Here is a 17,340-nt window from a genome sequence, read left to right as displayed (position 1 = left end):
TTCCACATTTGCAAAAAAATAATTCACAGTGTAAACCAACCCAGGCTGCAAAATCATTTTCTGTTTTATTAAAAACAATATTGCTAGTTACATGAGTCATTCATAAATGAGAATGTGCAACTTTAAGACCAGAGTCAGATATGCTAAGGCGTAGTTTATAATCAGTTTTCAACCAATAGCAGATGTAGAAGTTGGACCTTTTTTTTAAGCTTCTAAGACAATTATTTTCAATCTAACAAAAACTGATTGCATATGTGTTCACCCAGAGCACCCAAAACAATTAAACCCAAATCAATATTTTAAAAAAGAAAATACAAAAAGCCATAAAATTAATATTCTCTTGTATATATATTGTATAAATGTGCTTTAATTTTTTTTCCCTCTCCTACCTATCCGAAAATGTCTTTTCTATGCCTTCTTAGACAAACCAACACAATCCCGCGCAATTCAGTCCTCTCTTCAAGGCAACTTGAAAATTAGGCAGTTGGCATGAAAAATTAAAAGCAAAGAAACAAAAAAATCCCCTCGTGCTTTCTTTTTTTTAAATTATCTACATCTTACTTTGCACTGATGTGTTGTCCTCGACAGAATGAGCACATAACTCGAGTATGTGGGCAAAAAAAGGACAACCTTCTTCTCCCATGTGCTGTTTTGTATACTTATAGGCAGGTTGGCGATGCGTTTGTGGCACACATATACAGAATACAAGAGTTTTGCTTTCAAACCTCATGAACAAAAATCAACGCCGACTGACAAACAGATGCATTCAATTAACTTGTTGAACACAAAACTCCAGCATTCCATATACGGAGACGATGATTGAGAAGCCACATTATGGTGTGACACACCCATCATACCTGTCCTGAGTAATCAAGGCACTCCAGTTGGCCCACACAATCACTGTTAAAAACAGTACTGTATTACACATTCAGATTATGGACTTGCAAAAAAGAAAATGCCTCTACTGAATCACAAATATACGGAGTTTGCAATACAGAGCCCAACATATCAGATGTCACAGGTGAAGACGGATGTTTCAGTAAATCTTAGGATAACCCAAATTCAACACCTACGCCCCTTTAGATTGATATCGAATACAGAAACCGCAGCAGGCCCATGCATCTTAATGATGGACTTTCACAAAGGAAAACATTGTACAAAAAGCTTCTTCTAAGTTGTTAGGAGAATTCAGTAATGGCAGCTGTAGCGGCGGCATTGTCATTTGGCACATGTACATGTCATACAGCACAAAGCAAAAACAGGAACAACCACTACAAAACACGAATCCATGTATGAGACCAACCAACAGTTTTTCAACAGGAACTAATCTTTCTGTGGTTATCACCCATTAAAGAAGGGGGGGGGGAATTACACAAGCCCTCAATTTCTTTTAAACACATTCACGTACAATTTCCCCAAATGTCACGTTCTTATCTCAACAGTCAGACCTGAAATTGGGCATTAGTGTTTTCCAGGCAAGTTGTAGTGTAGTTACGCAGAGATGGAGGGTAGAAGAACAATCTTGTTGTCATAGAGCCACATCACGTTTCCAGTTTTTATGGAGTTTCATTGGCTTGTCAGCTGCAAAAGGAGGACTGTCATTACGAGGGAAGAGGCGATGCAAAAGCATGAGGAGGACAGAGGAGAGTATGAAGAAAATGGTGGTGGTTTGTCCCATCGGTAGTGTTCTGGTCCCTCTTTGTCAGTTCAGCAAGGACAGTGGGCGGGAGGATGGCGTTTTGTGATGCACACTATCAGTTTTTCTGTAAGGGGAGAAAAAATAGGGTGTAAGAATTAAATCATTTGCCAGAAGGACTCATTAAAATCACAGCAAACATTTTAGAAAACAAATCAATCATGCAGCAGCTGCTGACAACTATGGCACAAAATTACAGACAACTTTGAAGAACACTGTTACAACAGTACAATGGTGACACAACAGGAAAAATACAGCCATGCCAGCGAGTTGAACGCAGCTGCCTGTGAGACAAACATACCATGCGCTGACATGCAGTTAGACAGTGGGTGTGGCCTAACCATCATAAGAATCCATTAGAGGAAAAAGGGACTGCCTTTCCCCAAACCTCACACCCTGGGAAATAGGGGGGAAAAAAGGAGGGAAGGAATGTGTGATAGAGAAAAAGCCATAAAGAAAGTTAGTGGCAGAAAGGGACAAACGGAAAGGAAGGACCAAAAAACATTCATACAATGTGTTAGTTGTTGAAGAAACATAAACAATTTGAGACAAACCTATTTAAGAAAAAAGGGTGTCAAATATTTAAAAAAATAATAATAAGAGAGAGAGGTTACAAATCGTTAGTTTGTTTTTAATTCACAAAGCAGGTTAAACGACAGCAGTGAGAAATATGCCAGACAAGTATAAAGCAAGTTGCGCCATTAAGACATGAAGAGACATGTTGTCTGTGGGCGTGTGTGAGCACGTCCCTTCTCACAGTAACGTTCACTGCTGCTAATAAGGGAATGGATTTGTGTATCATGCACAAATATGCAACTTTGAAGGAAAGATTGCAATATTACTCTCATTCATGGCTGCAAAATATCTACAAAGCTGATGTGATTTTGTGTAAATAATCATGACCAGAAAGTTGACATTTCCAAAGAGCCAAAGGTATGATCTTCAAAGATCTAAAATTCAGAACTAAGACATTTGCAGTGCTCTTTAGGTGACAAAACCCTTAGAATTTTTCTAACAGGGTCCTCTTGTGCAATGCTGCCTAACGCATAAACAGCTGCACTCTAGTCAAGTCTTTCCACTTCAACAGGATAGACATGATCAGATTTTACTGTTGAGAGATGCCACACCAGTTCATTTGTTCCAGTGATGAGTGTTAGTGTTGAAATGCAGCAGATCCTTGATTTAACGGATTTCGGCTTTAACAAACAAAAAACAGTATCCAGTCCACTCAAACCAGACCTTTGTACAGTATTTGTCAAAGTTGGTTAATTCCAGAACTGGCAACTGTTTTACTGGTGTTGACTAGGACACGTATTTCCGGGATGTGTGCCACAGATACACAGACTACATCCGGTTAACAGGCGTGTCTATTGTACGTGGCGGCCATGCTGGCCGGGGCGACAGTCCCGTCAAAGGCAATGGAAAGCATGGACATTATCTTAGTGCCACCGTTGGCATGCTGTTCAAAGGGAGACATTTTACCTATTCATACTGTATTCAACTGCTGTTGTTTACACGGGAGCTCGTCATGTGTATATCCAGACCTCCCAGTATTATGCTGTTGATATAGTATCCTGTCAACGGCAGCAAATGAGTTAAAAAAAAAAAGTAGACTCCCGCCTATCATCCACTGTGAAATTTGTCACTTGATTGACATACAGGGCAGCCAGTCATACGCCTGTTGCATGTCTCACTACATATATATTTGGTTCATGCAGTTATGCAAGTTACACTAATATATATGGTACAAGTTACATATAAAGAATTCTAAGAATTCTATTTTTAAATAAATAAAGTTGGTAAATCAATTGGACTTCACCATTTCATAAGTAGCTTGCATGCTGAAAACGTTTGGACACCCCTGCTATACTGTATGTTTATGATTTGGCTGGCTGTGTCTCGATCGCTTACAACACAGAAATTGATTTTTCGCCTGCGTGACGTCTGTGCATTTTGATTGGCTATAATTTCCAACGTCACCAAATTGTGCGACTGCGCGATTCGAATTTTCAATCCTTGCAAAACTAGTGGCTGATTCAGCCACTCGTGATATCTTGTGGCAGACCCGCACACTGTGCAAGCGTTCGTTCAGTGGAGTTCTGCCTCATCACTCAGTGTGCGGAGGCCCTTAACTCATTTGACGCCAAAACGTATAAATACGTCTGCAGAATCGTTTGTGGATGCCATGACGTATTAATATGTTTTCAGTAATTTAAAAAAAAACTACAATAAAGGGCTTTGTGCAGATTTTCAGAATGAAAAATCACCACTAGGTGGCAGGAGTGGCAAGATTTTCACAACGGCCAGGTTGATCGAGTGCCAATGTTGTCAGATAGGAGAGAAGTGACCAGCCCTTTTAGAGGCGTCAACGTGATTAGGCACAGTGCAGTTATTTTGTAATCAAAGCACCATTTTTTGTTTGCTTTATGATGTGATAAAGCATTGTTTAGTTATTTGAGGTATCACAAATGCCCCACAAAAAAAACAAAACAGCATTGAAGTTTAAGTACTGCTTGAGGTGCATCCTTTCACAAAAACTCTTTTTCTCAGAATCTTTCTTGGAAACAAGTATTTTCAAGAAACTGACAAATGTTCAATTGCTGTTTACTAAAGAATGGTAACGGGTAGAAACGTACTTTGTTTTTCTGATGAAAGAGGAGGATCAAAGCTTTCTTTTGGTAGGTTCAATGTTTATATAAATAGATAGAACAACATTTTCTGTAGACCTTCAAAATGAGTCAAAATGGTAAAAAATGGCAGGCACCGGCGCTTCCCATTTTGAGAACATAGTCTGGCACGGAATGAGTTAAGTAGATCTTTAAATAGTAGCTGAAAGTTACTTGCTGTGTGCCATTAAAACTGCACTGTTGTCATTTTCACTTAAACCTGCAGTGTCTTTGTTAGCATAGTAGATAGACACCATCAAATTAGTGAAACTACTGATTTTGAACTAGAAAACAATTCTGACTATAAATGATGTAAAATGTAGGGCCTTATACCTGTACTGCATCTTTATGCTCAGGCTCGATTGTGTTGTCCAGAGTGTTCCTCCTCCCTTGTTGGTCCAGTGTGGAGTAGGCATCTAATGGGAGATCAAAGCAGCAGCATGAGTGTGTTTGTAATGGAAAGCCATTAAGGGTAAAACTGCAGGTAGGTTTGACCTCTTATACATGCAAGTACCTAATCCACATCAGCAAGATACAAATTAGTTACATGTAAATGTTTTCTGTGTTAATACTTGCCTGGTCCCATGTCATTCATTGGAATCATTTCTCGTTCCCCTTTGCCACCTGAAGACAGAGAAAAACAATGAGCATTGTAGCCTTTGGAAGATAGAAGGTTTCAGTTCTTCATGAGGCAGAAGTCATTTTAGATTTTAGATTAATGTAATGTTATTGCTAAGACTTAGGGCCAATATCAGCAGTACAATTGAAACGTCTCTTTACTTTTCACTGTCTGACCTTTGTCTATGAGTGGCAGAGTGCTGTCCTCATATCCTCCGTTGGTCCGAGTGTTGTTGCTGGGAGGGTTTAGGTTGACCATGAAGTCGTTCTTTTTCCATCCATCCTTCTCCAAAGTGCGCCGCAGCTCCTTGTAGGCCCATACAGTCTGCAGTACCTGCCCAGCCCCACGCACTTCCCTCTCTGAACAATTCCTGGTGATGCCACAGAGAGACCGCAAAAGGGTACTTCAAACGCACAAACAAACCTAAGACGAGATCTGATGCCCTGCTTCCTACAATTCAGTGAAGACCCCTACCCGTCCTTGTTGATGAGGACTAGCCTCTCGATTCCTTGTGAGGCCCTGAGAGTCTTTGCAGCTTCCAAGCTGGAGCCCAGCACCTCATGGAGCGTGCTCAACACAGACACCACTGTTGCTTCTGACAGTGCTTGCACAGGCTGACTCTGACCGGCACCAGGAAGGTTGGCCACTAGGTGAGGCACTGCATGTTTGCCTAACACCATACAAACAAAAGCAGCCAGGAAACCAAAAAAAAAAAAAGTGTAAATAAATGTGTCTCGTGTACGGTCAATTGGCAAGTATAGCTTATTCAAGTAGGGATCTGCAAGCCTCACCCAGTAGGTCTCTGTTACGAGCATCAATTGCCAGGTTACGAAGTGCTCCCGACATCGCTCGAACCACTCTGTCGTTGCCATGGGCCAGTAGTTCAGTCATCATGGGCAGACCTTTCTCCTGGCGTAGCAGGGCACGGATGTAACGGCCATACTGCACAAATAGATTATTTTCATTTGCAAAACTTGTTGGAAGATGTTAGTTACAATACATTTTCCTGAGCACAATTGTCAGACTGTGACCTGCCCGCCCAACACACATTGCTTGCAGCACATTTGGAGTGAATTGCAAGTACGTATAGAGTGTTGATATGTTGCTTATGTATTATTTCAGGGGTCAGCAACATCCACCTATGTCTGGCCCGCCAGATGACAATTAAAATAACCTAGGTATGTCACTATAGTCACGGTATAAAATGTTCCTTGTTATTGTTGTGGTCTTATTTGGTGCAAACTCATGAGCCATTCTGCTGAAAGGGGAAGTCAACCCAAAAGAATATTTTTTTCAAGAATATGTTCGATCCACAAGTTGAAACAAGGCATTCTGATAAATATTGGTCTATGGAATATAGCAAAATCTACCTGTTTTTAGCCATCTCTGGGGGTGGCCATTTTGTCACTTCTATCAACTGAAAATGCCATCATAGCACTCAGTTAACCCCCAATCTCAGCTCATATGTTTTCTGAAGCGGAGCCCTGAGCATTTGTGATGTCATTTTCAGTCGACGGAAGTGACAAAATGGCCGCCCCCTGAGATGGCTAAAAATGGGTGGATTTTGCTGCTTAACTTATTTTCCACAAATGTAATATTAATCAAAATACCTCGTCTCAACTAGTGGGCCTGCATAGAACATATTCGTGAAAAAATATGTTTGGGTTTATTCCCTTTAAAATATAACTTTGTTCGGCAATGTCACATTGACTTTGGGGTTCGGGTTACGCGGCCAATACATGCACCCCATTGGCTGCTCAACTCACGTGACAATGCGACACGTCAGAACAAATACCCTAATGATTGACTGACTGCTGTACAAGACATTAGTCCCGCGAGCTGTGTAAACACGGTGCTAAAAACAAGTCCAAGTACGCACTTTAGTCTTGGGTGCACTTCCTGGCCACAAGTCGGGCATCCCCCACTATAATCAGTCGGCCACCGAGCACCATCGTTTCAACGGCGGTTATCTGACGTAATTACGAGTTACTTGGTAATAAAACCTTTGCTCTACCACTATACCCTACATACCATTTCTACCACTATAGTGGACATTTAGCCATCAAGCTATGCCTTTTGAGAGAAGAGAAGTTCCTCAACATCGCTTGTGTGGCGGTATCTCCAAAGTGAGTGAGTGAGTGAGTAAATTAAGGCGTTGGACAAGGTATGGCATCAATAATGGGCAACACAAAAATAATTGATACCTTCAGCCCATGTAACAGATAGAAACACAATTCCAAAAGAATTTGAGAGCTTAGACGTGGATTTCACACAGGCATTTATGGATTATGTCATTTACTGTTTCAATAAAAAATATAAAAATAAAGCGTGAGTGCAACACAGGCAATATTTTGATTTTTTTAAATAAAAAAGTAGTAATTACCATCCTCTATTCTGTTACCAAGCCATCGATAATCATTGTCTCCAAACATTTATCTTAACCATATATCACATCGACTGGTCCCACTGGTTCAAAGTCCACAAGCGCGTCGTCTATATCACAAACTTCACTTATTTCAGAGCTCCCGCAATCGTCTGTGTCCGACATTACTGCTCGTAAAAATTTCGTGACATCCTACGAGGCCTCATGACACCGTCACGTGTATATTCTGATGCATTTCACTGGTTAAGAGACCAAGACTGGTTAAAAAAATAAAAACAAATAAAATAACGTATACGCTTTCCCGGCTGTAAAAGTAGAAAGACACAACCGCACTCCCAGCTCTAGTGGTAGAAACGTGGTAATGGGCTCCCAGCCTAAATGGAATAAGTAACATACTGTAGAACTTTTGTTTTGGGGACTGGATTAAAATGATTGGTAATTGCATTTCCATTCATTTCAACAGGAAATCTTAACTGAATTTGCGAACGTTTCAGGTTGCAAACCTGATAGCGTAACACGACGTTCCACTGTATTTCACAAGGTCAACACTTGACACATAGAAAAGCATGTATCTTTTGGTTCATATTGGTATCACTTGAGAACCAGAGCTGGGCATCGCCTAACCGAGTTACCCTCTGCATATTTAAACGACCCACGTGGTCCCAGTCCGTCGTTCGTCGGCGACAACCTATCAGCGTCGAGAACGTAATCTTCACGTCACAAGCAGGTGCTGCACGAGCAGACACGCCACCAAACAATAAAAAAATATCAAACAAAAACAACTGACGCACACGCACAGCGTGGTGATCTGTGAAATGAAAACAATATGGGGCACGTCATTACGTCTGTGCACGGCAATGTACACAACGCAATTTTTTTCCTCAGCCACGTGTCAGGAGTGCGACACCTGCGTGTGGCGTGGTACAGGTTAAGTCCGTTCGAGACACTGTTTGGCTGACGCGGGTCATGTGGGTCGTTCAAATGTGCAGACAGGAATTCGGTGGCGGTTAGGTGCTGCCCAGCTCTGTTGAGAACGCAGCTCCATTTGTGGACATCTAATTGAAATGCAGCGCTTATTGAAAGGAGGTACCGTCCAACGGCCAGCACACAAATTCTGAACAGCTCCTGCCGAGGCCTCCAGCACGGTGGGGTTCTTCGACTCCTTCAGCAGAGAGGTGTAGATGCGAACCACCTCTGGTTGGAACAACAGCTCATAGCCTACAAGGCAGAGGGAGGAAACAGTGCAGCAGGTAAACAGACAGGAAACAGCTACTCAAATCGGGGAGAGGAAGACAGGAAGATAGACCTTCAAAATGTAACAACAACAATCAATAATGATTTACCTTTAGCAGGTGTCGTTCTCTTTGGAATGTCTATTGTGTCAGCAGCTGCATCCTCATCTTTCTTTCCTGGAACACACATTGAAGGTACAGAATTAATATAACCTCTTATCTACATTCATTGTTAGTAAATTGGTTAAGTTCTTTCAGAGAGACGATTTGCATGTTAGTACAAGGAGAACACTACAATCTGTTAATTACTACAACTATTACTACAGTGACTATTATGACTAGCCGAGAATGCAAAAATCACACCACGGTCAGGAGCTTACCTTTGGAAAACCACTCATCTGAAGCCCAGCGCCGAGAGGGAGAGAAAAAGTGGAGAGGATCAGAGGAAGTAGAGAAGGACAGGTGAAGAGGAGGCATTCAAGCAAAAGGAAAAGATCCATAATTTTGGACACCAAGTTTCAACACCAATGATTCCGCCCACAAGAATAAGCAGCACAACATGCCAGATATGAAGACTTCACGAAAGCAATGGAAGAACACTAAAATGCTTGATACACAACAATCCTTTACAATGGAGATACTTATCAAGCCACCCAACAATATAAGCTGTACGCATGGTGCAGCGGCTGGAGAGAATGTCCACGTCATTCTAGTGATGTTTGTCTCAAGTTAGTCTTTTTAAATCCCATTTTGCAACAACAAGATGGAACTCTATCTGCATGACAGTTTTATCAACAAAAAAACAATTGAGAGATAAGCACACTAGCAGTTAGCAGATTGAGTTCTGCCTTCTTCCTTATACAATTCAATTACGTAACCATTGTATGGTGTTCGCAGGTATGTGGGACCCGTGTTCAGTTTTTATTTAAAAAAAAAAAAAAAGTACCCAAGGCATAACAGAAACCTCCTCATGGTGATAACACAGTTGTGAGATTTTTTTTCACGTGTGTCATGAGGTAAGTCTCTTGTTTCATTTTAATATGAACCTTAGACGCAGTTAATTGGATCGTTGTTTTATTTGCGGCATCACTCATGGCTTTATTCCTGAAAGAAGGCATTTTGTGAAGCCGTTGTAGCCAAAATGAAGATGTATTGGGCAGGTGTGTTTGCTGGTGTGACGTTTCAAAGGCTGACACACGATGGGGGCCTCACATCAGCGCAGACTTCGAAGTACTCGGATGTCACCAGCTTGTTTTTGTACTCTTTTAATCAATTCAAGTCTCAAATTACCAATTGAATGTATTTTGTAGGTAGTAACATGTGGACGTGAGTGTGCAATAAGGTATTATACAACTTGAACGAAGCGGTGGCCTGGGAACTCAAACACTATAACTCTGCGAAAACTGGACGAAGTGCCTAGGCATTGGTTACGTTCTCTTCTTCAGCTGCTGCGCCTGCAAGCTTGCTAAAATAATTGTCAATTTTGGACAAATTACTTTTTGGTCTTAATCATCTTATCAGGTTGCTGGCCACCTCTGCTACAATTGCCTACATCCTCAGTTGAACAGATCATGCAAAATTATTTAATATTAATTTTTGACGAATGTAATATAATCAGGATTTGGTTTTCCGTGTTTTCTGGGGGGGAAAAAAAAAAATACTTAAGCCATTATTTTTTGGAATGTGACAATAGTAAATATTTTTTGTGCATTAATAACTTAGTGCAAAAAAACTACGTGCCTACCATAATTACCAAAGGCAACCCAGGTATCAATTTGAATTGTGTTGTTTTTGTTTTGACATTAAAAAAAGTAATACCTAATATATTACCCAATCCATCATCCGAGTCGCTTATCCTCACGAGGGTCGCGGGCCGTAACGTACTAAGTCATTTGAAAATCCTATTTGCTTTAAAATAATTCTGTAATGATTTGAACTCAGCAGCCACTGTTTTTTGGGGCAAAATATGAAAATGAACAGGTGTGGACTTTCTCAACCTCAGCTTTAGTGCAGTTATTTTCAAACCACCTTACACCAAGCACCACCTCATGACCAACATTAGAATAGAGTGGTGCAGTAGGCCCAAGTGTTCAGGTCCAAGGCATAGGTTTAGGTCCAAGGCATAGGTTTTATTCCTAAAAAGTAGAGATGCTCCGATCAGGGATTTTTGCTACCAATCGTCCACGAGTGAGATCAGCCGATACCGATCACATGGATTAGCTGGAATTTTCTGTATTAGTGTTACTGAATACATGATCTCAAAAAAGGAACCATAAAAATCACCTTATATTAAACAAAAAATGTATTTACTAAAAATAAATATGAAAGCACAATGCAGCAACTATTCAGTCAAAAACACATAATCTGGACTCTCAACAGGCGGAATAGTGCAAAGGTTTGAATAAATGAAACGCCACAATGTTAAAAAAAATAAAATAAATAAATCCTGTGAGACTTCCGCTGTGAGAGTAAACTGTCTGGTGCAGCTCTGTGCAGGGCTACGTCTGTGAAATACTGAAATACAGGTAGGAAGTAACGTGCCTCCAAGTGAGAGATTAGTGTGTCTTCCAACACTGGGAAAGTCTGGTTCATTTAGTCCATCCATCCATCCATTATCTATACCGCTTATCCTCACAAGCGTTGCGGGCGTGCTGGAGCCTATCCCAGCTGTCTTCGGGCAGTAGGCCAGGGACACCCTGAATTGGTTGCCAGCCAATCGCAGGGCACACAGAAACAAACAAACACTCACACTCACAATCACACCTATGGGGCAATTTAGAGTGTCCCATCAACTTACCATGCATGTTTTTGGAATTTGGGAGCAAATCGGAGTACCCGGAGAAAACCCACGCAGGCACGGGGAGAACATGCAAACTCCACACAGGGAGGCCGGAGCCGGGATCGAACCCACGACCTTTGAACTGTGAGGCGGACGTGCTAACCAGTCGACCACCGTGCCGCCCTGGTTCAATTAGTCGATTAATTAAATTATTTTTTGAGTTATGTTCAGACTTCTTACTGTCATGCTCATCTGGGCGCATGTTGCCCAGTAAGGCCTGCATTAGCTGCCGTTTCACTGTTGCCACTCTTTTAGCTATTTGCCTTCTTTTAGCTATTTAAAAGTAGCGGTAATGTTCGTTATTTTATCTTATATTTAGCAAACACAACAACCAGGGAGTGGCAAACATAGATGGAAAGAAAGAAATTACAGAAATACTGTAGTGTAACGAATTGGGTTATCTGTGTTATGGTCGAATTTGTGTTTTGCCGGTTTGTGTTGTTTCCGAGGTTAGTGAATGCATCGCGTGGCTCGCTGGCTGGGAGGGGATGAAAGCAAGAGGAGCAGAGGAGGAGAGCCGTTGCACTTTTTTGACTGAACGGTTGTTGTACTGCATTGGCGTCGGCTGCGGCCCACAGTAGCCAGTTGGACTAATAAAAACGTGATAATTAAACTACGTCTGTGTTCTTGGAAGACGCTACAATATATTTTAAAGCGTGATGTCATCGGCAGGCGCGAAGGATCCAATCACATCTGCTACCCACACCGGCTGCGGTCTGCGGGCCGGATCTAATAATAAAGGAATATCATCTGCCGAGTTTTTGTTCTTCAAATATTGTATTAGCTTTTTGACACGTAAAAAAAAAAAAACATTCTAAATGATCAAATGCAAATCGGCGCTGTCATGTGAAAAACACTTATCTCCATTTTTTAAAATTTTCTTATTTTTACATGAATCATGTGTCCGCGTTACAGACATTGCATTAAAGTGAAAATTAAAAAAGTTTCCAAAATTGGAGATAAGTGTTTTTCACAGGACAGCGACGAAATGTATTGTACTTTAACTTTATTTGCCATTGAGCTGTCTTTAAATATTTACTGAAGAAAAGTTACTTACAGTGATCACACATATCAATGGTGGTACTCAGACCACAATTTGAGAATTACTGGCCTATTATAAATACTCATATTCAGTAGTTTTTTTTCTTTGATATTCAGTAGTTTTTTTTCTTTGATGCAGGAGTACCACGCCAAATCCAGTATCGTTTCATTGCTGTGCAGTAACTACACCGCTTATTACAGATTACCAGAAAGGGAAGCCACTTCAGAGGGGGAGAGAGAAAGAAAAAAAAAAAATATATATATATATATATATATATATATATATATATATATATATATATCAATCAATACCCTCAACGAAACACAAACAGAGCAGCTGGGAAGGATGACCTTGGTCTCACATTCTCAACATTCCTGTGCAAACCTGTTGGTTTGTTCGGGTGCGCGTGTGTCCCAATAGGCTGCGACTCACTGAGTCACTGAATAGATTTCATTTCTCTGTGCAACATACCTTTACTCTTGCGCGAGCTGAAACAACCGCTCTTCTGGCTGGATGGTGCCGGGCCCTGGTTGACAGGTGCAGCTTCTTGGAACTGCTCACACCCGGGGATTTCACGATGCACGTGATAGGATAGGTTTCTCAGCAGACACACACTGTTCTCTATAAGCTGCAGAGAAATAACAGGGAAATGGAAATGAGAACAGTAGATACATACACAAAATAAATAAAGGTAGCTTTAAAAAATAAATAAGACACTCCTACGTGAATGTTAATGGGGCCACAACAAAGGTATCTTGCACATACTGTACCTTATTGTCAACGTCTTTACAGTCAATCTGGGACTGGACGATGTACATGAGAGAATCCACCAATCCTGTGCATTCCCTCAGCTTTCGTCTTGCTTCACTTCGCTCCGAACTCACGTTTCTGTCATCGGGTAGAAATTTGACAAGAGCAGAAAGAAGAATGTAAAACTAAATGGATAGGCCGATTGAAAGGGCTGGATGAAGTAGGGAATGGAGAAACTAAAAAGTTGAATTTACTTCTCAAGGGTTGTAAGAAAAGAAACGTAAAAGGGAAAAGAAAAAAAACCTGATAAAGCTTATAGAGGCTAAACGTGCAACATTATCAAATGCATTTAAACTTCATTGTATAATACAACTGTCAAATCAACATCACTTTTCATGCAATCACAGACGCAAGCATGACTTAACACAAAACATAACGTGACACACAACCATATACAATACAAAAGCAATGTCTTATTTTATGGAATACTACTTTCATTACATTTTTATTACTACATTTGTGTGTTTCAAATTCTTTCAGTGACCATTGTGGGGTTTTCTCACCCCTTTAATATCAGTAGGTAACATTTAAGGCTTTTTCGTAAACAAAAAAAAAGTTAGTTATTCTTCTGCATAACATTAACGTACAGATGAATACCATCCCCTTCATAGCATGCACTGAGCACAGAATTAATAGATACGTGTCAGAGAATAAAACCCAATGTTAACACCTGCTGCAACTTCTTGAAATTCCCCACCCCATTTTAATGTGTTTGTATTCAATTATGAACAATTTATATTTGCAGAGCCAACCTGTGTAAATCCACCCATTCCCCCTTTCATCTGCTCCAAGTAGCACGAAGACAGCCTTGTCTGCTTTGCAATGCCACCTTAATGTTCTTAATTGGTCCTCATACCTCAGGCAGCCCGCTGTGTTGGTGAGAGCTGTCTCCCACTCCAGGTGTCTGGGCTTACAGTTTTCTTCCCGTCCACCACCATTGCTCCCGCGTTCCCAGCCTGAACGAGGTACCATCACTTCATCCGACAGGGCGTGTAATGCGTGGTCCACAATCTCCATTTTCACAGAGTCATGGGATGACAGGTTCCAAAGTGTCCCTGAGAAATGTTGTATTTTAATGCAGATTTTGATGAAAATCAAAACCCCTCAGGAATATAGGAATAAAAATGCAGTCACATGATACACATTTACATGTGTTGAACGTGTGCAGCTAACCTGTAATTAAGTCGGTAAGGTCCTGGTCATGGGTCTTTCTCAGAAGCCTAATTAGGGCAGGTACTCCATCACAGTTCTTGATGGCAATTTTGTTGTCTGGATCTTTACCAAAAGAAATGTTCTTTAACGCTCCACAGGCTGCGTAGTGCACCTGTGACACACACAGTTTTCATCAGACTGAGATGATTTCATCATAAAATTTGAAAATTGCCTCGATCATGTTTAGGCACCCAGTGCACCGCGAACTGCAGCTTTGACTTTACTGTACTTCCGAAAAGGTTTTGGAGCAGACCGTCGACCTGATCCGTTTCTCCTGCAGTGTCTTTTGACACACAATAGATAAACTCATAACATCAGCTCGGCTAAATACATAAATGTGTACAGTATTGTTAAAATGAGGGCAGTTGCTTGCCTCAAAAGTGGAATTCAAGCAGTGTTGTGACTGCCATTACGCAAGCTTACATCAGCAATAGTTCACCCCTAACTTGTACTAAATTTAAATTCGGAAGCCCAAAGAATGTTTAGACAAACTAAATTTGGACCAAACGCTGACATTGCAGAATTTACCAGAACAGCTAAACACTGCTGGAACAGCCAAACACTGCTGAAACAAACAATCTAATCCTGTCTGTCTTTCATTTCGTATTTGTGTTAGAATTTAGGAGCATAATAAATGTGAACTGTTTCAGTGTTACATAACTAAAACAACCTCAACTAGGAAAAAAGTCATACTCACAGTTCCTAAGACATTAGACCATCAAGAAACTAAACTTACCTCTTTGTTTGGGTTGTCAAGCATTGATACCAATGCCGGGATGCCTTTCAGACGTCGAACCTCTGACTTCACCTAAAAGCAAAACGCTTTAGCTAAGTGATGATGCACGTGGTAATTGTACATCTCATGAGCAGAGGTACATAATTAGATAGCGCACCCTCATATTTTAAACAATTCAATGGGAAAATGTGAAATAAGTGACTAGAAATACGCCACAAATCCAGCAACCAGTCTTGGCTGAAGATGGCACTTTGCCTTTAAAAAGAGATTTAACTACAGTACTTGCTTTGAATTACAATCTGTTCTTCCAAAACTGCACCCAGTATAGACAGACTTTATAGAAGGATGGGTGATTGTACATGCTTATCTTACTTTATCATTCTTGTAAGTGAGATGCTGTAGGTATGCAGCAGCATTGCTCCTGACTGGATCCAGCCTGTAGTTGAGCATGGCAACAACCTCTGGCAGCTCTGGCTGACGCCAGCCACCTGGGCCTGGGCCTGGGCCTTTCCTCAGTGTGCTGTCCAATGAAGCCATGCTTCCTCGTTCACCTTGTGACATAGGGGGACCTCCTCCCCAATAGTACATGTCCCCTGGACCACTCATATCACCATCCAGAGTACCCTCGTAACTCCTGAGGACAAAGAACCAGAGCAGCGAAATGAATAGACATAGACACAGACACAGACACACACAAAATAAAAGGATCACAATGCTGCGCCCACTCTTGGGCATGAACGCAGACATCGACAGTAAATTATTCAGAAAAGTAAAGCGCCACATAGCATGTACAACTCACCCTGTCCTTCGTGGTGGCCCTTGGGGAAAGCCATGGTGGTTTCGGGGCACCGTGCTGTAGTGCAATGGATGTCCCATGCCATAGTCAGGCTCATCATAGCCCATACTTCTGCGATCATCCTCCAGTCCGTACGACTCTGGAACGAACCTTGGGATTGAAGAGAGCTCCACTGCACTTCCCATTCGGCCAACCTAAAAAGCAGGAAAACGTTAAACATGACAGACGCTTAAAGTCAATTTGGACCTTGGCTAACGCTGTTACTCAACCACCCCGCAAAAATAAAAAAATAAACAAATAAAATCTTCAAATAGGAGAATCTGTGGGTAACGAACCACGAGTGTGCAGGGGTCGACTGTATTTGGTAAAACTGTCGGTATGACCTGACAGCCTCAGCCCTCTCCCGTCTTTCACTTTGAAGAAATTGCCACACTTGAGAAAAAACAACCGTGAGGATTAGAAAAAATAATGAAAAAAGGCTACATTCTAATCTTGCTAGCAGTTTTAACACTGCATACTCCCCCTTAACATGTGGGAGCATTTTTAGTTTCTTTTATTCAATGAAAATCCACTTCCTCCACTATGTTTTTTCACTTAAATATGTTCTCCTGCATGCAATCTTAAAAGTGTGTAGTTAAAAGTGTATATCAACCAAACAATGAAAACATGTTTTATTACGTTGTTTTAAGAAGAGGATCTGTATTTATTGTCAGAAAAGTCCTTAATAGATGAACTTCTACTTTAGACTGCATGCACCCCATTAACGTTGCATAGGAGTAATAATGAACAATAAACTAACGAGCAACAGCTTTTCAGTAAAGTAGCACAAACTCCAACTCAGTCAGACTGTCATCAGGACTAACTTTTCAAATTTGTATTTTTTTTTTTTTTTTTTTTTACTAGGAGCACAGTGGCACCTAACCTGAAATTTTAGGGGCGAAAATAGAACATTTAGAGGCACGCACAGTGAATCGACTTGCAAATTAAATATTCCAATTTCCACTCCTTTTCACTGTATTACTGATCAATGAGCTGAAGATCAACTTTACTCATCACACAAGAGCGAGTAAATGAAAACTTTCAAAACTTGCACTGTCTTAAATGTTAGGGCAAAATCGGGTCAGTCTGGAGCCCTAGTCATGTATGGGTTAAAATTGGGTGGTTCACTTCTTCATTACACTACAAATAATGATAATGTCAGCTTTGTGGAAACAGTGGACCTTTTCCTACACAAGGTGAGAGGAACATAAATGGAATCGTAAAAATCTGTCATCACAGAAAACCATGTTCAGCATAAAGCAGTGTCTGT

The 17,340-nt window shown here is 41.0% G+C and overlaps 1 protein-coding gene across 8 annotated transcripts in view; it reads right to left on the bottom strand.

Annotated features, from left to right (window-relative positions):
• Positions 1-41: 41 nt before the first annotated feature.
• ctnnd1 (catenin (cadherin-associated protein), delta 1) overlaps positions 42-17,340 on the bottom strand; it is a 34,816-nt gene continuing 17,517 nt past the window's right edge. For 5 of the 8 annotated variants that reach the window (XM_086034200.1, XM_086034206.1, XM_086034201.1 and 2 more), the window contains 17 exons: positions 16,035-16,225; positions 15,608-15,869; positions 15,236-15,307; positions 14,461-14,611; positions 14,144-14,342; positions 13,248-13,365; positions 12,949-13,105; positions 8,977-8,994; positions 8,708-8,773; positions 8,455-8,582; positions 5,773-5,923; positions 5,456-5,651; positions 5,158-5,351; positions 4,939-4,986; positions 4,696-4,778; positions 2,038-2,092; positions 42-1,763 (listed from right to left, as the gene is read on the bottom strand). In XM_086034200.1, coding sequence (XP_085890326.1) covers positions 1,708-1,763; positions 2,038-2,092; positions 4,696-4,778; positions 4,939-4,986; positions 5,158-5,351; positions 5,456-5,651; positions 5,773-5,923; positions 8,455-8,582; positions 8,708-8,773; positions 8,977-8,994; positions 12,949-13,105; positions 13,248-13,365; positions 14,144-14,342; positions 14,461-14,611; positions 15,236-15,307; positions 15,608-15,869; positions 16,035-16,225 — 2,145 coding nt within the window. In that variant the 3' untranslated portion in view covers positions 42-1,707. Of the gene's footprint in view, positions 1,764-1,997; positions 2,093-4,695; positions 4,779-4,938; positions 4,987-5,157; positions 5,352-5,455; positions 5,652-5,772; positions 5,924-8,454; positions 8,583-8,707; positions 8,774-8,976; positions 8,995-12,948; positions 13,106-13,247; positions 13,366-14,143; positions 14,343-14,460; positions 14,612-15,235; positions 15,308-15,607; positions 15,870-16,034; positions 16,226-17,340 lie in introns of all 8 variants that reach the window. The other 3 variants (XM_086034204.1, XM_086034203.1, XM_086034205.1) reach the window with 3 other exon arrangements.

This window comes from Filicampus tigris, chromosome 6, assembly GCF_054856515.1.
Source record: "Filicampus tigris isolate MCC_2025a chromosome 6, RoL_Ftig_1.0, whole genome shotgun sequence".
Classification (NCBI taxonomy): Eukaryota; Metazoa; Chordata; class Actinopteri; order Syngnathiformes; family Syngnathidae; genus Filicampus; species Filicampus tigris.
The sequence above is the reverse complement of the archived record's forward strand: the minus strand, read 5'-3'. Positions and strand labels throughout refer to the sequence as shown.